General features: G+C 51.4%; 5 protein-coding genes across 5 annotated transcripts; 1 reads left to right on the forward strand and 4 right to left on the reverse strand.

The window, feature by feature from the left end:
* Positions 1–384: 384 nt before the first annotated feature.
* PFICI_13917 (uncharacterized protein) lies at positions 385–2,605 on the reverse strand (the record flags this gene model as incomplete). The annotated part of the gene is made up of 3 exons (XM_007842498.1): positions 385–626; positions 682–2,485; positions 2,546–2,605. 3 exons carry the CDS (start codon positions 2,603–2,605, stop codon positions 385–387), a joined length of 2,106 nt encoding a protein of 701 aa, XP_007840689.1.
* A 5,489-nt stretch (positions 2,606–8,094) lies between these two features.
* On the reverse strand, positions 8,095–10,141 carry PFICI_13918 (uncharacterized protein; the record flags this gene model as incomplete). Its single annotated transcript, XM_007842499.1, has 2 exons — positions 8,095–10,010; positions 10,078–10,141. 2 exons carry the CDS (start codon positions 10,139–10,141, stop codon positions 8,095–8,097), a joined length of 1,980 nt encoding a protein of 659 aa, XP_007840690.1.
* An 828-nt stretch (positions 10,142–10,969) lies between these two features.
* On the forward strand, positions 10,970–12,238 carry PFICI_13919 (uncharacterized protein; the record flags this gene model as incomplete). Its single annotated transcript, XM_007842500.1, has 1 exon — positions 10,970–12,238. The coding sequence occupies one exon, from the start codon at positions 10,970–10,972 to the stop codon at positions 12,236–12,238; it is 1,269 nt and encodes a 422-aa protein (XP_007840691.1).
* A 1,411-nt stretch (positions 12,239–13,649) lies between these two features.
* On the reverse strand, positions 13,650–17,446 carry PFICI_13920 (uncharacterized protein; the record flags this gene model as incomplete). Its single annotated transcript, XM_007842501.1, has 9 exons — positions 13,650–13,950; positions 14,023–14,340; positions 14,406–14,989; positions 15,043–15,391; positions 15,463–15,878; positions 15,932–16,714; positions 16,769–17,040; positions 17,113–17,186; positions 17,262–17,446. 9 exons carry the CDS (start codon positions 17,444–17,446, stop codon positions 13,650–13,652), a joined length of 3,282 nt encoding a protein of 1,093 aa, XP_007840692.1.
* Positions 17,447–20,558: 3,112 nt separating this feature from the next.
* PFICI_13921 (uncharacterized protein) lies at positions 20,559–21,187 on the reverse strand (the record flags this gene model as incomplete). The annotated part of the gene is made up of 2 exons (XM_007842502.1): positions 20,559–20,923; positions 20,995–21,187. 2 exons carry the CDS (start codon positions 21,185–21,187, stop codon positions 20,559–20,561), a joined length of 558 nt encoding a protein of 185 aa, XP_007840693.1.
* Between the last annotated feature and the right edge of the window lie 680 nt (positions 21,188–21,867).

The raw sequence follows: 21,867 nt of genomic DNA on the forward strand, positions 1-21,867 counted from the left end.
ACTTAAGAAGAAGCAAGATTTTGAAAAAGCTCTTTGGCTATATATATTGTCCTTTGGGTATATTAAGTATTACAATTTCTCCTCTTTTTGTTTCCAGGCCTATGTATGTTTTTTTCTCGGGACTGTTTGGCTAAACCCAGTCCCTTCCTCTGCTTTTCTTTTCTCTTCTATTGAGATGGAAAATAAGAAACAAAAAATGCTGTCGAGTTCCTGTGAGAGAGAGACTCCTTGGTATAATGTAGCGCTATTGGGTCGCCCAAGACCTATGCCCACCAGATAAATAATGCGTTCGTAAGGATCGTAAGAATGATACAGTTGAATGTTCCCTTAAATGCAATGCGAGGGATGAAAAACAGATTGGAATTTCAAAGTCCCAAAGCTGCTTTACAGAGCAAAGGCCAGAGCGACAAAACCCAGGAAGCCGAGGCCGGAGCCAATGTGAGTGGCGCCGGCAGTGGCGATGGGGGCAGTGGTGGCCGAGGCAGTCTTGCTGGTCGAGTAGGCACCAGTGCCGGTGGGCTGGGCAGTGATGAGAGTGCTGCCGATGCCAGTACCGGTAGGGTAGGGAGCAGTAGCACCAGTCTTGGTGGCAGTGGCAGCAGCGGTAGTAGGGACAACAGCAGAGTCTGGGAGCAATGTTAGCAAATGGCATGCAGAGGGCGGAATAGATGCAAGACTTACAAGTGCCGGGCACAACACCGACGTCAGTGGCACCAGCGCTAGCGGTGGTGAGGACGACCTGGGGAACGGTGACGGCAGTGCTGATGACAACAGTCGAGCTGGAGCTGGCAATGGTCGAGATGGTCGAGCCAAGGTCAGTGGTGCAAGGAACGACGGTGGTAACATCAACGACAATGGTGGTGTAGACAGCCGAGGCAGGGACGGTGGCGGTGGCGGTCAGGTAGGTGGTGATGGTCTCGGCACCAGTGGCAATGCCAGGGTTCTGGCCAACGTAGGCACCGCAGATACCCTGGAAGTAGGAGACAGCCTCGGAGACAACCTCATCGCTCTCACCGTGGGCGTACAGGCAGCTGAAGACGTTCTCGACAAAGGCAGCATCGGGGCAGTAGCAGCTGGCGTCGGAGTTGTCCTTGCAGCCAACGCTGAACATCCAGGTGTTCAGGCAAGAAGGAACAACATCGGGGCAAGGCAGGGTCTCGACGGGGACGGCAGGAGAAGTGCCAGAGGAGACGGCAACGGTGGAAGAAGTGGCAACCACGGAGCTGGGCTGAGTGACAGCAGCGTTGGAGGAAGACTCAACAGCGGAGCCGGGCTGGGTAGCAACGGGCTGGCTGGAAGTCAGAGTCAGAGTCTCAGTGACCGGGCAGACGGTGGTGGTGACAGGGACAATGGCAGTGGTAAGGACAGTCGAGTGAGCCGGGCAGTTGGTGACAGTCTCGGCGCAAGAGGTGACGGTGGAGACGACAGTGGTCAGGACAGTCGAAGTGGTCAGGTACGAAGTGACCGAGGTGAAGGTGGTGACTTCAGTGGCCGAAGTGGTGGGAACAGTCACGGAGTAGGTGGCCTCGTTGGAAGAAGCAGTAGTCTCAACCTTGGAGGAGGTGGTCTCGACGGCAGAGGAAGTAGTCTCGACGGCGGAGGAGGTGGTCTCAACTGCGGAGGAAGTAGTCTCGACCTTGGAAGTGGTCTCAACCTTGGAAGAAGTGGTCTCGACCTTGGATGAGGTGGTCTCCTGCTGGTAGGTAGAGGCAGTGGACGAAGACTCGGCAACGTTGCTGCTGGTAGTCTTGGCAGAGCTGCTGCTGCTTGGGACCGTGGCAGGGTAAGAAGAGGATCCAGGGGTCTGGACGGGAATGGTCACAGAGTAGGTCGAGGAGCCAGGAGCCGACGAAGGCTTGGAGGCCGAGTAGGTGCTGACGGTCTCGGAGTGGCTCTTGGTGGTGGTGGTCTCAACCTTGCTGGTCGAGGTGGTGGCGTGAGTGCTGTAAGTCTTGGTGCTGCTGGCGCTGCCACAGCTGAAGGAGATGGAGGGAACGGCGAAAGAGCAGGTAGGCTTGGGCTTGCTGGGCTGCGAAGGGTAGACAATGGTGACGTTCTTGGCACCACCGCACTGGGTGTTCTTGACAATGCTACCAGACGAGGAGCAGGCAGATCGGTGCTTGCAAGTCGAGCCGTCGGGCATGTCGTAGTGGAACTCTAGGTCACAGTCGAACTCGGGGTAGACGTGGAACTCGCCGACACTGGTCTTGTCGACACCGGAGGAGGCATCGCAACCGAAAGAGGGCGAGGAGCCCTTGGAGCTCGAGGCGCTTCCGGAAATGCACTTGCTGGAGACCTTGGTGCGGGCACCGAGCTCGTCACGCTTGTTGAAGCCAGACTGGCAAGTGAAACCAGACCAGGTGAAACCACCATAGCTGCCAACTACACCATCAACGAGGTCGGAGAAGTCGAGACCAGCAGCCTGCTTGTCGGTACACTGATTGTCGGTGTTGCCGGGGCAAGAGAAGGAGGGAGCACCAATGAACTATATATGATGTTAGTATACTGAGCAGCATATAGATTGTTTATCTAGAGTTTGACTTACGGTGGCCGAGACCTGGCTGAGGCCAGCAGCAGCCAGGGCCAATGCCAGAGTGTTCTTCATGTTGGAATTATGGAGTTGTTTGTAGTACAGACTATAGTGAGTGTAGGTTTGACGATAGAAAGAAAGATTGTCGGTTTAACAAGGAGAATTGGTTGATTTTGGAAACAGGTAAAGCGAATGACCCTGATTTCCGAAGAAGAAAAAAGAATAGTTTACTGGTAATACCCAAAGGAAACGAAAGGCTTGGAGAGAAGGACCAGAAGCAGAACCAAGACGAGGAGGCTCAATGAAGCATATATACTTCCTGCCGACTGTACGATCTCGTAGCCGGGGAGGCTGTCGACCTAGTCGTCAGGTCGGTGACCTTGCCCCCCCATGAGGTTGCATTGACAGAGACTACCAGCACTAGGTACCTACGGTAGGTATCTAGGTAGCTGAGCCTTGTCCAGGATTGGTCATGTCCTCCATAGACCCATGCTGGCCTCTGCCCTCGGTTCGTCTCTTCGTCCCAATTCGAGTGGGCTTGGACGAACAGACTTGGGGAACCGGCGTTACGGCAACTTGCCAGTAGGAGGTCGAGGCCAGGGAAGAGATGGCTGAATCCGGCAAGCCTTGGGCTCCACGAGGCGTGCCAGGGGCACCTAAGCAGTCGAGGACCCGCTATATTGAGCCGGTCGAGCGCGCGGCTGCCGGGGGGCGTCTATGGTATGGAGCAGGGATACCCGGATAGTCGCAAGGGTAGCAGCACCAGCACAGATCCACCTCTGATGGACGGACAGCAGTAAAGGAACCGAGTCTTTACAACCAGTCAAGGCCGGGCCAGCGAGGCCTCGATGGGCAGACCACCGCCAATGGAAAGAAAATGCTTTGGCCTCTCTGCATTAGACCATGCTCGCGAGATGCAGAACGAATTTCCACCTGAGATCCGTTTGCTCAGGTTATTAGGAGCAATTGACACGGGACCGAAAAAACAGAGTGACATTGCATGCTATTGTTGGCTTTTTCTCGTCCACTAGAAATGAGACAGAAATAACACATACCGTGAAAACCTGACGAGAAGGATTGGCGATCGCAGGACCTGAGAAAACGCCAATTGAGTAAGTATTCTTTGTTTCCATGAGGAGCTTGTCATCAATCACCGAGTCAATCTGTGTAAACTGCCGTGGTCTCTTCTTGCGGCCTGATCGTTGAAGAAAAAAAGCAAAGGCCTCCACCCTATCGAGCCCTCCCTTTCCTTCTGGGGGGCTTCTTGAAACACGCATAGCCACTGATGGGTGGTGGTGGCACTTTCTGAGCTAATGCAGGTACGGTGATGCCCCCTCAAAATTGCATTTAACGTTGTTGTAGTGTAATAGTGGTAAATGGGCCAAAACGTCAGTGCTCAAGGATTGAGGATTTTGCTTCCTCAGAGACTTGCTGTACCTGAGATGGCTTGGATCGACCAATTCGCAGTCATCACAAGGAGCTGTCACTCATCTTGGTTCAAATGATACTGTGTAGTAGGTAGACTTCTAGGGGTTCTACTCCTCCTCCCGTTCAAATTCCTTCAGCCACGAGATCCTAGCCGGAGATCTTTGACTCCGGAGGGGGGATCTCTCATAACGCCTCCCCCATGGAGCTTTTACAACTTTGGACTGACCTGCGGATCCGAGTTCCGCTGCAAAATGAACGCTCATAAAGTTGTGTAGGTAGGCCATCATGTTACTTACTACCGTTACCTGAAATCGGTAGCAAGCTAAAGTCAATAGCTCTAGCACGTACACTTTTGTGGTATTGGCCCATGGCATGGAATGATTTCATGAAAGCAGAGCAGCAGTGCAGTCAGTGTAGGCGCTGTTGCACTCTACCAACAGGGGGGGGAGAGCCAATTCTCGCGCGCTAAGGCCTAAAAGACGAAGGATGCCAAGGAGCCAAAAGGCATCGACTCACCGTCAACAGAACATCGGTGTTACTGTTCCTGGCCCAGACTTTCTCCACAACAGGACCCGCGATGGGTCGATCCGGTCGATGACCCGAAGAGGAGAAAAAAAGAAGAGATGGTCCAGACAAAGACCAGGGGACCCTCCGATAGTAGCAGTGGTCATTTGTGTGCAAAGAGACCATCTACCCACGGAAGAGATTATCATGTCAATGTCAATACATTTTGACGGTGGGATTCACTCGCAACTGTCCAAATGTAAGATGAATTGTCATTTCGGCGCTTCATGAGCGGCAGTCAAGCTGGTCAGGTAGGCAGGCAGGCAGGCAGGCAGGCAAGCAAGCAATCCCAGATTAGCCTACAAGCGCGCTGTATCCCGTAGGCCATGTATAATTCAATATTCGGATTATTTTTAAGCTATGACGGCGGCTCCTGCGTTGATTGGCCCATCTACATCTGTGTAGAGCCTTGCTTTTTTAACGCCCACCTACCACCCTACCTCCAAGACTCTCCAACCGCGGACGTCTTTCCTCTTCCCCCCCTTTTGGCTACTCGGGCGCCAGCAAAAAAAGACTCGATATGCAGACCCTGTCTCCTTGGCGCTTCAGCGTGTTTCAGTCCTCAGCCATTCACATCTACAACCATCCTAGATTCGTTTCAAGTTTCTTTCTTTCTCCTGTCAGCTCTGGCTGCTGCGCCTTCTTTGGGGTACCGGGGGTATGCATTGAAAAAGGCCAGCACAGAAAAGTGTACACACATGATGCGGTGTGTTTGTCTGTGTAGTTTTTGACGGGTTCACTAATCCTAACGACAAGCTTAATTGTAGCTCTATTCTAGCGCTGGGATAACTGCCCCAAATCATCAGACGACAGCCCGCAAAAAAAAAGCTGCGGCACCACCGGAGTAAGGTAGATATCCTCCTATACGTAGCTCGAGGCATCCAGTCGCCCATTCGTGCGGAGTTTTAATTGCATGCTTCTTCCGCATCTGCCCACACTTGGTGCATGTACCCAAGGCCCTCAACTCACTGTCAATTAACCCGAGTTGCTCGTATATGATCGGCAAGACTATCACGGAGAATATGAACTTAGCTCGCAACTTCGGAGAAAGACATTGGCGTGCACTACTATCCAAGACTCTATTTTGAGGTGAATGATCTGCCATGTCTGGGCGACCAAGACACTTGTCTACCCAAGGGGACGGATCTACCAGTGTGTCGGATGATTCTTTTCTTTTTAATCCAACTTTTTTTTTTGTCTTGGGTGCTCAGACATGAAGCCATCGCTGTTGGGTATCCCTTTGGGACGGCGCCAACACGGACCCCCGGACGCCCTCCCCTAAAAATGACAGCCGCCACAGCGCCTGGAGTCACTGCGCTCCAATCTCCTACGCGCGAGCTATACGGGCGCCGTCGCCCATGACAATATCGTCATAGGACGCAATTAGAACAAGCCAGACGAGACGGTGAGTGTACACCCACAGTAGGTAGCTGGCGGCAGTTTAGTGACTTCTAGCCAGTTTCTTCCACTTTTAACCTATAATTTAGATTGCGGACTAGAATGGGCCCATCTCTACTACATTAGATCCGACGCTTACTTACCAGGTGTGCGGTTCACCGTTCCTGACTAAGGTAGTCCTGGAGACTCTGTTGCAGGTTTGCGCACCCCATTCATTCGTGGTGTGGCTCCTTGCCCGGAGAAGAGAGATTCGACTCGTATCTCGAGACGTTTGGATTTTGAGATCATCTTAATACAACATTCAATAATGTCGTGGCAGACTTTTCGACAGGATGCGTCGTAAGTGAGTCTGCAGGTCAACTATTACAAGCAACCACAAATCAAGGTAATTATAGCAGCAAGTCATGAAAACATTTCAACGATAATACCGGCATGATCCGAGCAAAATCAGATGGCGGCTGTGGGACTAACACATGATCATTGCTTTCACGAGCCTAGATCTAGGTTTACGGTGCACACAACCGTAGGAGTAGTAGTCAACTCCGGAATTTCCACTTATTCAATTAATATGCTAACCGACGCTCTGGTCAACTGATTTCCTGATCGATCAACCAAGTCCCCGTTCTGTCGTGTTTGATTCTATTAGCTGGGTCTACCGTTCACCTCAAGCCGGGTTCCCACGAGGCACTGGCACTGGAGTCAAAGAAGGGGGGGTCCCCGGCGAGACCCGCCCTCACTGTGCCATTGGCCCATGGGAATATCATCACACCCAGCAAAAATGTGCTTGAATACGGCAGTCTGTTCGTTCAGCACTGCCACGCATCAACTTCATGCAATATAGCAGAGCATCGTATTGCCATATTTCACCTCACCCGAGCCCCCTATTTTCACCATTGACCAATTGACCAATTGACCAGCAGCACTTGCTTGAATTGCTCAAGTATACAAGAAAAGCCAGACGTCGCTCTTCTTGTTTCTCATTGATCAACCTTATGCAATTTTCTGTTTACAGCCTCTTTGCATGACTTATGCGTTTCCTTTGGTGGTTCCCCGGCGCGCGGTGAGCCAGGTTTAAAGAAACATGACCCGTTGTGAAAATCGACAGTACATGGCTCACGTCACCATCTCTATATCTCCAGGTGCCAAGCTCGGCCTCGCATATCAATTCGTCTTTCTATCCGTGACAGGTCCCTATTCGCATGCCCTCCTGTCTGGATCTCTGGATCTCTTTGGCCCTTGGGTGCCTCATCTTTTTTCCTCTTCCCTTCGGAAGTTTTTTTGCCGTCATAATTTTTTCTCACTCTCACTCTGACCCCGTTATGGGCAACATGTGGTGGTATTTCAGGAAGACCTGGTTGGTTTTTCTCTCCCAAAAGGGGACCCCTGGAGCTCCTCCCCATCTCCACGTCGGGGGAATACATCGTAGAGGGGGTTGATCGTTGACAAGGATCCTTGGGTTTCAGGTGCTCGTGCGCGCTTCTGCAGGAACAGGACTTGGCCAGCCAGCCAGCCAAATCGAAGAAAAAAAGGCTCGGTTGTCGGGAACGGCATCGCTTTCTCGGTCTTTTTTTCTCACTTCTTCTTTGTCGCTTTCCGTTGGCTACACCGGAACGCCCCATGTTGAGTTTTCTTTCTACTTGTTATTCTTTGTGCCTTGGCAATGATGCATTCGGCAAATGGAACAACTTGAACCAGTTGTCCCTGTGATTTCTATGAAACTTGCTTCGCCTTCTTTGTGATAACACTCTGCCACCCTGGTTAGGGACCAAAACGTAATTGAAGAGTCCTGAGGGACATTGGTGGCCTGATGAGCATATTTTCTTATTCCCCCCATCGCCGTGCCGTCGAATTCTCCTTCTCGGCAGACGTTGCAAAACATTCGACATGCTGTCAGATCCCGCCATGTGCTTACTGCTAGAATTGAACAAAAGGACGGATTTGGGAACATTATGTATGCATGTCTTGCTCTAGTCCCGGATCCTCCTGCAATATTGTACATTTGGTGGAAAAAAGAAAGAACATGCAAATAGTAGTGGCGCGAATACTCCGAGACATCCGATCATTCATGCTCCTCTAGGGATATTTTCGTCCAAATAACAACGAGCAGAGTCATGGGAAGAGTTTTCAAAGCAAATGGATTTTCCATCTTGTTCCAAAGATCTAGATCAAAGGTATTAGCCACCAGCCTGCATCCTACGTAACCGTTCTTCAGCCGCCCGAGCTCTCCGTTCTCGATCCAATCGCATCCTCTGTTCCGGCGTGAGCCCTCTGGCCTCTTCCTCGCGCTTCTCCTGAGCCGTCTTGGGAAGACTGCTGCCCAGCGCCCCCTTGCGAGGCGTCTTGGACGGGATCTTGGGTCCCTCAGTCTTGAGACGTGCCTCTTCAGCTTTCCTGCGCTCAGCTTCCTTCTTCTCTTCTTCGTTTCGCTCCCGCTCGTCACGCTTCTCTGCCTCGGCGCGCTTCATGGGCGGTGCTACTTTGGCACTTTCCCAATCCCACTTGTCCTCGCCCAGTTCATCGCGTGCGACCCTAAAGGCATCCCTGGTCGACCGGTCTCCCGCAAGTTCAAAGGCTGTCTTGCCTTCCCGATTCTTGATGGTTGGATCTGCGGCTGCTTTTGTGAGCAGTCCCAGCACCAAAGGCCCCGAGTTTTGGCTCGCAGATAGATGAAGGCAGGTCGGGGCATGGTAGTTTTGTTGCGAATCCACCGGCTGAAACAGAAAGTCTGCCGCAACGTCGTTATTCTTGAGGTATGACAAGAGTGCTGGTAATTTCGACCTTCGTACAAATGCTTGCAACTGTGATGTGTGAAGCAGCGCCGTTTCTTCCTCCTCTGTCAACTTTGGCGCCGCCGGTTTGGCGGGTTTGGGCGTAGATGGCTTTGCTGGCGCCTCGGTCTGTGCCTTTTCTTGAACTGGATCGACTTCGCGAACCTTTAAGCGCGTGAGCTCGATAAACGAGCGCATAAGCTCATTCTGAGTCGCTCTCTTGGTACTGAATGGGAATCCTCGTATCCTCGGGTCGTTTGCACGCAGCACCTGTCCCTCATATGGCCCAAACAGGGTTCTCCTGTTGGTCGAACCTGTAGCCCTGATGAACAGCAGCTCAGAAGTGTCGAGCAACCCTTTCCAGTCCTGGAGCAGCTGCCGGACCTCGTCCACCAAAGCCTGCTCATTGTATCGACGAATACTTGAACCGGCCGAGTGCGCATTTCCTTTTGCATTATCGTTTGCTGATTGTGAACCACCTTGTTTCCTCCTCGTGGTGTATCTGTGGAATGTCTTGTGTGCTAGCACTGTTGCTTCCCTGTTCAGCGGTCCTGAAGTCGCGCCGTGTTTGGTCTGTCTAGGTGCAAGCGAGACGACCATAGCTGCAAAGTGGCCGCCTCCAATCATGCACAGGAAAATGTGTGGTCCCTTGTAGGCGGCTGGTGCAATACCACCATCGGCATTGGGTTTGGGTGCTGCAATCGGCTCAAGCTGTTTCTTCCTTATGACTTCGACCAGCTCTGTCTCCTTGTTTGCCTCTTCGGGTTGGAATATCGCGCGGTAGATTCCGAAAAATGTGTTGGCTGGCAGTACTGGCGAGCTGAACCACAACAATGGTGGCTTTCCGCTGCCCCTCTGCCTCCTCGTCGTAGACTCGTCATCATCGTTGCCGGCGTCACCGTTGCTATTTCTCTCTGCCAGGGTGGCTTGTTTCTTCAAAAGTGCTGTAAGAGTGCTCTCCTTCTTGTCATCATCGTCGTCTGACTCGGACGAGTCTGATCCCGACAAGCTCTCGTCGAGATCTCCCACGAGCTTTTCGAACTCGGTCTCGGTTACAGGTGGCCGACCGCGCAGCTTTTGTTTGAGGTTGTAGTGGTGCAAATCCGACTTTTGGTGCCCGCGCTGGTCGAGCACATTGTCAAAGGTGAGGCTGCACAGCGAGCAGGCCTGGGAGCCCACGGACAGGTTCTCGGACGAGGACGGCGAGGACAGGGGCAATGATTCGTCTGCTTTGGAAGATGGTATAGCCTCGGGAGCTGCGACTTCAGAGGTTGACGTGGCAAAGGTCAAGGTAGTCAAGACCTCGGGCGGCAGGTCGTAGACTGTTTGGGCGCATTCGCGGTTAGCGGGGTGGAATCAAGGGCGGGCAGGAGACGGATGCGAACGAACCATAGAGGGGCCGCTTGAGGAGGTCATCTCCTTGCTTCTTGTCCTTGTCCATGGCGACAGGCATTGCAAGGTCAAGCTCTCTTGGCCGTTGTCGTCGTCGTCGTCGTCGTGGTTGATCAAGGCAGAAATGACGCCAAGGAAATGTTTGCGCTAAACTGATGGTCGCAATGAGGTCACTGAAGCCGTACGTATTTACTGAACGAACCATGGAGGGGCAAGCTCTCTTTTATCGCCCTCTGATAAGACCCGCTCTTATAGCCGCAGTACAAACGACAAAATAAGACGAATGACTCAACCGGACAAGAAGAATATGAATAAGCATACTGCTGTAATTGTTTTGGTAGTTTTTAATTTCATCAGACAAGTAATTATACCCTTTAAATTGAAACGAAATTCGACACGCAAAGTCATTTACCTCGTATCACATAATTCTTGACATATGCAATTGAATATCCACAATCCGCCTTTTTGGTTCTGCTCTCGCAATGAGTCCTCAAGCTTGGGGATCGAAAATGTCCAGATGCATATGGAGGCAAGAAAAAAAGAAACAAAAAGACAAGACTTTTTCTACAATCTTTGTGCATCAACGTGATCTCATTATCTAGACAATGGCCGATTATCTTGTCTTGGACAACACTCAAGACAAGTGTTTTGATCTCCAGACCGTCATACTCTGCAAAACAAAGACTCTGTTTTCGCGACCTATAAATCAAACCCCATGCCTCGCATCTTGTCAAGTAATCTGTGGTATCCCAGCATTGTATATAATTAGCTGACCGGTTCAGCTTTCAAGTTTCGATTCTTGTACTCGTTTCTTGCCTGTTTCCCTTCCGGCCGCTCAACCTCTTGTCTTTGAGTACCTATTTTCGTATTGATATATACAGGCATCAGGATGGTTTGTCAGTGCGTCAAGAAGAGAGTCACCTACTCCTGCCTCCATCAGGAGTCGAAGCTCGAGAAATGCTGGCGTGACAATTGGAGACACGAGTTTCCATGCCTAGAGGTCTTGGTACCGCGCTGCGACTCGCCGGTCCAGTCCAAGCGCAAGAAGAGGTTCGGCTTCTGCCCCAAATGTGCGGCGCATTTTGGTCTGCCGGAGCGGCCTTCCCGTTATGACAAAAAATACGTCGAGAGGTATCTAGACTACAAAAAGGACATGCGACTGGCAGAGGAGAGGATCAAGGCAACGGATATACCCCTCAGTGCTGTGTTTGGCAAGGCACATGTCGAGCGTGAGCCTGGTGGACAACAAAGCCCGATGCGAGTGAGACGGAGTAGCAACCCTACACAGGCATCAAACAAGACCAGGACTGTTAATACCACTGGTAGACATGTCTCAAGTGAGGATAGTCCCCATACTCGTTTCTTGGTATCGAGAGCCGCTCCAAAAGTCTTGAGCGCCTTTTCCCTCCATGACGGCGAAAGTGAGGATGAGTCGGACGGCGAGGCCCACGAGTCTGACGCCGAGGTATATGAGTTAGAGTACATGTCAACAAGCCAGAATAGCACGCCACAAAACCGAGCAAGGACTTCCACTAACTACCCCAGCTATTCCATGGATGTGACGGATGCTGCAAGAGCATCTACACTGCTGAGTCTCTGCCACGACTCGGACTCGGATTCGGATGTAGTGACGACCGAATTCGACATTGAGCTCGACGAGTTCGAGTCCGTCGTCATACACCGGGCCGTGCCCAAACTGGAAATGCCCTCGAGGCCTCGCGGCAAAGGTAGAAAGTTCTACCAGAGCGGCCTGCGCTCTGTCCAATCGCCCAGCGGCTTCGCCACGCGCGTCAAGACGGCACGCAGCCACAGCCTGAGCATCCCGTGCCCGCCACCGCCCGTGGTCGGCAGGGTATTTACGGGCCGCTGCCGCGAGCACCAAGGCGTGCCTCCTCCTCTTACTCCCCGCGACGGCGGCTGCTGCTCGACGTGTGAGCGGGGCGGCGTCTACCTCGAGGCCGGCATCCCGACCGTGGAGGATGAGCTCCGCCGAAACGCGCGCTCGGCCCCGCCCATCTTGATTCGGTGCCAGGTGCCCGCGTCCCGGTTCGAGTGCGCCGTGCAGACGTGCTTTTGTGATCTCGTAAGTGACGACAAGTGTCTCACGTGCCGAGAGCGGGAGAAGCAGGCCGAGATTTTGGGAGCCGCTTTTTTCTAGGGTGAGTAGTAATCAGGACAATACTGAAAGTGATATATAGTACTAAATGGGAATTTTACCGAGTCTCAAAGGTAACACCTAATATCGGCCCTCGAAAAATGCTCTTGAGCATGTGGGATGCTGCTTCGTTATCTTACTGTGAACGTAGACCATACCATCTGGAATTTAGCGTCTAGAGCCTTCGGCCATTGTTGATTCACAGTTTCGTACCATGTGCAGTACTTATATATTAATCATAATTTCTCATACTTATCACAAGGCTATCTTTCTGCCATGTTCAAGGCCGTAATGCTTGGCTCCGTCAGTAAAGATCCAAGGACCTTGCCAAATGCCTAGTCTTCAAATCGTTGTGTACATGCCACCAACGCTCTGACAATCTGGATCGAATACTCATGGCGAGGCCCATGATGCACGATTCTTTCGAGCGAGGCAGTACTTTAATATGCCGGTCTGTTCATCCAGTCCTTGACCCTGTCCCCAAAACTATTGCTCATCCGTCGACTCGGCGCGTGGTCAACATGGCCAACCATGCCAGTGGACCCAGAGGATGGGGAACGGCCGACAATGGTGCGGTTCTTGTAGCCTTTTACATCGCAAGCAAATATTTTTCAGTACAGTATTCTCATCATGGACAAGATATCAGTCGGGAACATGACGTACTAGTAGAGTCTCGCCGGCCGGGATTGGAGATGATGGCGTCGTACTTTTCCTTTGCCGCTAGATATTGCTTTGACATTTTGGCTGATGTTTCCTACTTTCTGTGGTTGTATGCTGAATTGTCCATACAAAAATAATAGAAGAAATCGAAGGAACCAGAAACGTGCTGATATTAGCGTATTCAAGCTCTTATATGTGCTGGCATGGGGAGATTAAGGTTGTACAAGAGTTGGAGTCACCCCTCAATATGATATCAGACAACCGCTTAGGGGCTCTTGCTGAGGAAGGTTATTGGTAGATTTGATTACTGGCACGCAAGCTCATTGGATGCTCCGCACAAAACAATGAATTGGGTGCAACTCTAATGGGAGCTTCGCGAGACGGATTGGCTGGTTTGAATAAAGGTGTTGTCGGGTCATGAGACGTGGAGGGAGCTTGTGCTCAAGGCAGACAAGTCCAAATGGACAATTGCCTGGTCCGTGTATGTATAGTGTTTTGCAACGTCCACTGCATTGAAATCGTACTATTTCATCCTCGGCAGTTGGCTGCAAATCAGAAAGCATGATATCGAAACTTTGATTCTACTTTATCTTTAAATATATCTCTGATACAACAAGACTCTATACAAAACGTTGGTCTAGGTCAAGCAAGAGCCCTTCGAGGGCAAGAAGACAAAAACAAATTCCTGGAACTCCGCGGCACCTCTACAACAAAGATCGCTCGCTTGCAAAGGAGGAAACAAGAAAATGCCATACTACCAAGCAAACTTGGCAACAGTTCCGTTAGGATACTTGCGGACCAGGTACTTGCGACCCTCATCAAACAACAAAATAAACATGCCAAAGGCAAATGGCAAAAAGTAGTGCTCGACGGGCACCTCGGTAGTGCCGAGAACGGCCTGAAAGACGGGCACGTAGAGCCAAAAGATGGCCATGAGCAGGGCAAAGATGATGGCCGGGAACAGCCAGAGATTCTGCGTTAGCTTGTTGAAGGCCGGGGGGTGTTGGAAGATGCTCCAGCGGCGGGTACGGATAGCCATGAGGTTAAACCATTGCCTAATTTCCAAGAAATTGATTAGTATACAGAAGGGGTGAGTAAAGGAGACGCTGAGTAATATTGCGACTTACATGACAACCAGGTTGATGAAATACACCGAAGAGGCTTCATTGAGCTTCTGGGTGTAGTAGGCGGAATCGACACCATCCGGCACTGCGCCGAAACCGAACCAAAGGGTGCCAAAGGGGATGCCGCTGCGCTCGAGGTACCAGTAGGCCATGGCAAAGGAAGCGACCGTCTCCAAGACACCGAGGACACCGTATGCGTGAAGGATGAGCTGCCAGTCGACCAGGCGATCCTTCTTGACATCTCGGGGCTTGCGGAGGAGGACATCGGCTTCGGGCTTTTCGTACGACAAGGCAGTGGCGGCAGCGCAGTCGGTGAAACAGCTATCAATGTGTCAGTCTACGTTTCGCCATAATGTTTGTGGAGTGGGAATAGTGTGAGGACATACCAGATGATAATCATGAGGAAAGATGACAGGATCTGCGGCAGACCAAAGCAGACATTGGTCATGACGGGCCAGAACTCGGCAAACGAACCAGCGGGGAGCAAGTAGCAAATGACCTTCTTGAGGTTGTCAAAGACGACACGACCATACTGAACAGCCTCGACGACCGAGGCAAACGAGTCGAGGAGAACCATGTCGGCAGCTTCAATGGCAATGTCGGAACCGCTGCCCATGGCGATACCAACGTCGGCGGCCTTGAGCGAGGGGGCGTCATTGACACCGTCACCCGTCATGGCGACGACGCCACTGTTTTGGAACTCCTTGACGATGCGCAGCTTCTGCTCGGGCGTGGTGCGCGCAAAGACGACCTCTTCGTACTGTGTCAGAATCTTCCACTGGTGCGCGCTCATGCCCATCAGATCTGGGCCGCTGAGGACAATGGACTGGCGAGAGACCATGGATTTTTCATCGTCCGCGACCTCCTCACGAGGTAGGTTCTCCAGGCCGTGGACTGCCGGGGTGGGAAGCGTGACAATACCGGCATCTTGTGCAATGGCGAGAGCAGTGAGGGCAAAGTCACCAGTAACCTAAATACGTCAGCATTTTCATATTGTATCACCCCGTTGGCATGACTACTCACCATGAAGAAGCGGATACCAGCACCACGGAGAGTCGAGACGACCGATTTGATCTCGGGGCGAAGGGGATCGACAATGGCGACGAGACCAACAAGCGTAAGACCAGTCTTGGCCTGCTCGGCCATCTCGTCTTCAAACTGGGTAGTGCCGGCCTGGTTTCTGACGTCTGCGCGACGAATGGTCTTGCGGGCGAGGAGGATGCATCGCTTTCCCTGACTGCTGTAGATGTTCTTGACGCCCTCGATGGTGGCTCGCATGTCGGCGTCAAAGGGCTGAGCTTCTCCGGAGCTGGTAATGTAGTAGGAGCAGCGACCGACGAGAACATCAGGGGCACCCTTGATTGTGAGTAGACTGGGGAAAAAAGGTCAGCGTTGGCACGGCACCTATGGGCAAGGGGAGGTGTATAGCAGGATGTGACTTACGTATCGCCTTGCTTGAAGATTTCGGCTTCGGATTGAGGTAGAGTTGCGGCGAGACAGTCATTCTTGAAGAGAGAAAAGGCCCGGATCATGTACTTGTTCTTGGAGTTGAAGGCGAGGTCAAAGGTCTTTTGCCAGCACTGGCGCATGTGACTGACGGAGCCGAGCTTCTCAGAGAATCGCAGAATGGCCTGATCAGTTGCATCACCATAGACGCGTCTCTGCTCAATGGGCAAGTTGTTGGTGGCAGCATCAAATTCAGCGGCATTACACAAGGCGGAAAGGGCGCGCATCTGGCTAATGCCACTGGCGGCCGCCGGCGCCGAGTCGGGAGTAACCTTTCTGCCAAGCTGCTCTTCGGCATCCTCGGTAGTGACTGTGCTGGTCCCGATTGTGCATTCCGTTACAGTCATGAGGTTCTGTTGAGAGTTAGCCAGTGTGATATTTGAAAAGTACAGCACTTGAAGGTCACCTGAGTAAGTGTTCCAGTCTTGTCAGAGCAGATAACCGAGACCGATCCCAGAGTCTCTACAGTCTTGAGCGATTTACACAGGACCTTGTTCTTCTGCATGATACCGGCGGTGATGGTGAGACCGGCCGTGACGGCAATGGGTAGACCTTCGGGGATAAAGGCAATGGCGACACTGACACAGCTGACAATGAGCATGGGCACACTGATCCAACCAGGATGCTCAGTGCGAAGCCACGCGCCCCAGACAATCAGTACAATGGCAATCATGGTAATCATGATGGAGCAAATGATTATGACAAAGTAGAGAACCTCGCGCTCGAGGGTGGTCATCTTGGCCTTGGGTTCATTGGTCAAGTTTGCGATCCGGCCAAAGACGGTACGGTCACCAGTGCCGACAACGATACCAGTACAGGTACCTGAAGTACAGTGAGTTCCCTGCAGACCAATGTTCTTGGTTTCCAGGTAGTTATCATCAGTCGAGTCGACAGTGGCGGCGAGCGGCACAGATTCACCAGTCAGGATGGACCGGTCAAATCTGGCATCACCCGAGACCTGGAGGAAGCGAATGTCGGCAGGAAGTTTGTTGCCAGCCTTGACGGTAACAATGTCTCCGGGAACCAGGTCAATGGCCGACATGGATGATTGCTTGCCATCGCGAATGACGAGACAGTCCTCGGGCAACATGTTCTTGATGCTCTTCATGACCCGAGACGAGCTAAAGTCTTGCCACATGTTGAAAGCAGCTTGAATGAAGAAGACGGCAACGAGGACAATGGCCAGAGCCTTGAAGAATTGTTAATTATACATTCGTCCACATCATCTTGAGCTGAGGCTTACCAAGTTTGCAATGGCCGGGTTTGGTTCACCGAGGGGTTTCCATGATACAAAGACGAGGACGGCACCGATGAGCAGGACAGGTCCGAAACCCTTGAACAGGTAGCCGAGATATTTGGAAAGAGTGTTGGACTTGGGAGGGGAGGGAGCATTGCGACCGAATTCCTTGAACTTGCGGGACACTTGTTCTGGGGAGAGACCGTGGGCAATCGACGAGCTCAGGCGGCGAAGAACCTCGTCGGTGGGGAGAGTGTGCCATTCGAGGGAGGACAGTTCTATTCAAACAAAGTCAACAACAATCATCAAAAACTTGAAACCATGAAATAAAGAGAAAAGAATAGTGTTACCTTTGGTAGCTGCGTCCTTTGCCTTTGCAGCTTCGACAGCATCCTTCGCCTTGGACTCTTCAATGTTGAACGACCTAGTGAGTTGATGGCGTGTAAGTGAGAGACCATCCATACTCGGTGTCGAACCAACACCAAGGGGCACAACTTACACAGTTCGGTACTGAATAGGGAGAGCAATGGAAGGGTCAACTTCACGACGGGATCGTACGCTGTGAATCGACATGGACCCTCTGGAGTTAGTACGACGCAGCTCGCGAGCAGGAAGGCCATTTTCGGCGTCATCCCCCCAGCGAATGCGCTCTGCAGCGCTCTGCTTCAGATCCGGCTCGTCCATTGCGTCTTGAACAAAACCAGGAGCTATACTCTGTGGAATTTTGTGCAAGAAAATACCCAGTTCACCCGGTCACGTTGAAGAAGCAAGTCACGAGTCGTGAAAGAAAAGGGATGATCGTCAGGGACAAGAAATTCAAAAAAGGAACGCGCTCTTTTTGTAAACAATATGCCCAGATATATATATAGTCTATATACAAAAAGCCCTCTCATGCAGCCCTGCATCCGGTCACGGTGCTGCAGCGAGCTCCTGGGAACCAACCTGAGAAACAGGATGCCATACTGTTAGATGTCTGGACTATCTGGCTCAAGACACAGTGCGCAGCCAGTGCAGTTTACGCAATCTTATGGGCAGTGAGTGAGAGCGAGACCATGCTTGGGATAGCCTAGGCGACTTACAAGGGATTGTGCGGTGAGCACCAGACAAGACCAGTCGAGCTTGAGGGATGATGACTGGGAGTGGGCATTGCCATTGAACCCATCGACGACTCCTCTATACGTGCAGAGTACAATGGCGAAACAGCGGCGAGGCAGCGTACAAAGTCTATGTGAGTCGAGTAGCCATCAAGTCTCGAGCTCCCCTAGGTTAGCTCGGTCCTCTACCGACTTCCATGTGCCTGTCTGCGTGCTGCCCGCCCCCGACTCATCACTCGCCTTGAGAGTCAAAAAATCCTGTCCAAGGCTCAGTCTTGTGCCAAGAAATCGCGCATCCAGGCTAGGGAAGCTCCGTCATATTGCTATAGGGAGGCTCTGGGAGTGCCCAGCCTGCATTAGTTATTAGTCGGAGTGATCTGAGGGGATAAAAATTCTTACCCACGGCGGGTGTTTTGTGCTGGGCGGGCGGAAAACACAGGCCCGCTGGGGGTGGGAAAATAGCTCCTTGTAGGTTGTACCTAGCCACTGCTCAGTGCTGCTGCTGCCCTGGCCCTAGGGGGGTTCGACAGCTGCTGGGTGTGGGCGTCGGTTGCTGTGCGAGTGGGAAATTTTGTTTTCTTTTGTGAGGCCTCCCTCTAGCCCCTCTTCCTACTCCTCCTCCCTTTTTCGCTCACTCAATCCCCCATCCCATCCCCCCATACATACTAGGTTAGCAGCATCACGCCTCGGCTCTCCTGCATTCAGGGTCCTTTTTCCCATGTTGTTTGTTTTGGGGTAGCTAAGAACTGGGGGAATCTCTTCCGGTTGGTCATGGCTTTCTTCGGTAACTGCCAATGGACCCATTCTTATTGGCTCCATTGTGCACGTTTCTACACACGGTTTACCCAATCCGGCAATATTCCAATGGCATGGCCAAAAGTTCGCTTCCGACAACCTGGCGGAGCTGCTCAAAGAAACATCAAGTCTCGCGTGCCAGCTCCATGCATGCATTGATGCTCCTAGCTGTTCTACTGCTTTTTATCATCATCATAATGTAATGGACCAAATATTCCGTCGTGCATTGCATTTGCATTGCATAACGCATCCTAGTTGGCTTGGATCTGGTGTCGTCACATCACATAGCATACGAAGCCAACAAACACTCTCCCAAGCCTACATCATCAAAATGAAACAAACGTGTACTGTACTCGATTAATGATGGTGGAGTTCGCTGTCTCTCTTTTCTTTGACCCTCTAGTGCCAGGGACAAGCAGGAAACTTGTTCTTTTTTCTTCAAAATATTGTGGCCATCCGCTTTTTGACCTAGCTAGATATAAGCTTTGCTCTAGAAAGATCGTGACATCTGGAAATCTCTAGTCAGATAGCCCTAACATGGCCACGGCACGGATGAGGTCTTTTGCCTGCCAATGCATGTGCCCTAATAAACACAATTAAACTCCTTCCTGTCCCCTCGCTAAGCGCTCAGGGCGCTGCCGGCTCTAATATCTGCAGTCCCCGGCTGGCACCTGGCTCGTGATTCTCCTTGCAGAACAAATGTACCAGTTTGGTCATAAGATGGCAATCCTTTATTCAGCTTCAAGTAAGACAAATCCTCCAATGTTTCCACCCACTCGATGAATTCGGAAGTTTGCTCCATGGCTGGCTGGGACCTGCAAATTCTGCCACGGTGGCGCCGAGAGTATAATATCTCTTAACCGGCATACCGAATATGGTCAAGCTGCGAGTATCTTTTTTAAAAAAAATTATTGAAATTGACGAGACCAAAAAGAAAAGGAGTCGGCCACGATTGCCGCTAGTATACTACAGGATAGGTCTATGAACTTACGCGGAACCAGGAAACCGGACTCGGGACTCTTCAAACAAACTAATAATAGTAGCTGTAACGTTGATGAATTAAACGTCCCCAAGAAACGTGGCAAGAACTAATAATGCCTTGGACACTCGGAGTCTGATGTCGCCGGAACCCTTTCTATTTACATCTACCATCCATAATCCCTTATCGTGTAGGGTCGATTGAGCGTCGAAGTTCTTTACGATATCACTCCTACACAGCCTGCTAACCCGGCGTAGCGAAAGCTGAGGCTTCTGGCCAGCTTTCTATTCAGCTCCTGAACATTCACTAATGAGTCCTCGTGCCCGAAGTCTCTGCATTCGTTACCGCATGCGCAGACCATCCTTGTCTGCGGCGTGAGCCATGTCGCCCAGGATCCCAAGCTTTGCTGAGAATGACAAGTCAATTATACCATCTATCACATGCATCGTTGATCAATTATGATGCGAGAGGAAGAAAGAAAATACATGGAAAAAGTTCAGTGGCAGAATGAAATAACCAATAAATTTGCTCCAGGGCATTACTACAGCAAGGAGAGTACATTGTCACTATCACAGCGACATACCAGCTTCCCATGGATGCAAATTTGATGGTTTGCACGGGACTGGCCCAACTCAAATTGCTCAGAAACAGTCAAGTAAGATTATAATATTGCGCTATCCAATGCCGCGTTTCACTAACTAGAGACTTAGGTTCAGTTGAGCATATGTTGGCCCATGGGCGTGAGTCATATTTCTTCGTCTGCGAACACACTGTTCCTTTATAGACCAAACATGAGTACAAAAAGCAAGACAACTTTCCCTCGACTTGATAGTTACTCAAAGAAAATAGGTCCCACCATACCAAGGCCACCGTTTTGCTACAAGTACACCTCATCCCACGACACGAAGCCTCATTCCCAAGATTCCACCTATGCCAATACAAAATCAACACAGCTCTCATACGTCTGCTGCGCCGACGTCCCGAACCAAAACCACTGCAAGACGCAATCACCGGCTTGCGCACACTGACCGGCCTCGAGCTGCGGGATAGTGACGGAAAAGTCGGTATTGTTGGCCGGCAGCGACGCCAGGGACTCGTCGGCGTAGCTGTCAAACTCAATCAGAGGGTCACCAATGACGGCGTTGGTCGCCGCGTCCACAATGGACACATTCATGGGCCCCTCGTGCGGAATGGGCAGAATCGCCGTCATGGCCACGACTTGGCCCGGGGTGAATGTCTGCACCAGGTCGACATTGTCTTCAAACGTGGCGCCACGGCAAAAGTCCAGTTGACCTAAGGGGACATGTCAGCGAATAGGGTTTCTTCGAGTGAGAGCAACAAATAGATGAGAGAGATCAACTTACAGGTAGCAGATGCCCCAGAGACGCTCTCCAACGGAATCGTTCCATCTGCTTCCACCGAAGCGACCGCCTGAGCACCACAAGCCGCCGCCATGGCCGGGCCCGGGAGACGTGCAGGCGGCGATGTAATGTTGCCGTGGGCCGATGCGCCCATCACAAGCAGCGCTGCCGCGCAAATAATCGAAGTCGACTGCATTTTTGAATAAGGCTTGAATACTAAGAACGAGTGACCAGCACAAGAAAGAAAAGGCAAAATTATATGTGCGAAATGAATGACAACAGATGACACAAAATCGCCGAGACGGACAAGACGGGACGAAAAACTTATCGACTCTCATCATATATATCAATTCCAAGAGATCGACCGGCAACCGGAACAGAACCTTGGATGACTTTTGACATTTTGAAACGGCGATCAATCTCAGTGGTTGGCATTTTTGCCGCTTCTGCGGATTGCCAAGATGTTTTCCCCAGCGGTTATGACCCCTGTGAGTTAGAAGATCGCTTCAGGCTTAATGCTGTGCCGCGGATTTCTGACACTACAAAAAAAACAAAAGAGTCGGGAAGAAGGAACTCACAGTCGTTTATTATTGCCATGATTTCCACGACTGATATAATTCGTATCTACTGCGATATACAAAGTTGTGCAATACGCACAAGCAAACAAATGAAGCCAAGACTCCAACTGCCGAAAGGGGCCACTTGCCGCACCACTGTTGGTCTGCCGCCCAGACGCTATAAATCACCGAGACCCGGCAGTTGACTTGAGGCTATCCTGCAATTAGCCTAGTGGTCGCTTATACCTGGCAGTACCTGTGCGTAGTATAACCCAAGGCCGAGAGAGAGAGAGAGAGAGAGAGAGAGAGAGAGAGAGTA

Source organism: Pestalotiopsis fici, assembly GCF_000516985.1.
Source record: "Pestalotiopsis fici W106-1 unplaced genomic scaffold PFICI_Scf_12, whole genome shotgun sequence".
Taxonomy (NCBI): domain Eukaryota; kingdom Fungi; phylum Ascomycota; class Sordariomycetes; order Amphisphaeriales; family Sporocadaceae; genus Pestalotiopsis; species Pestalotiopsis fici.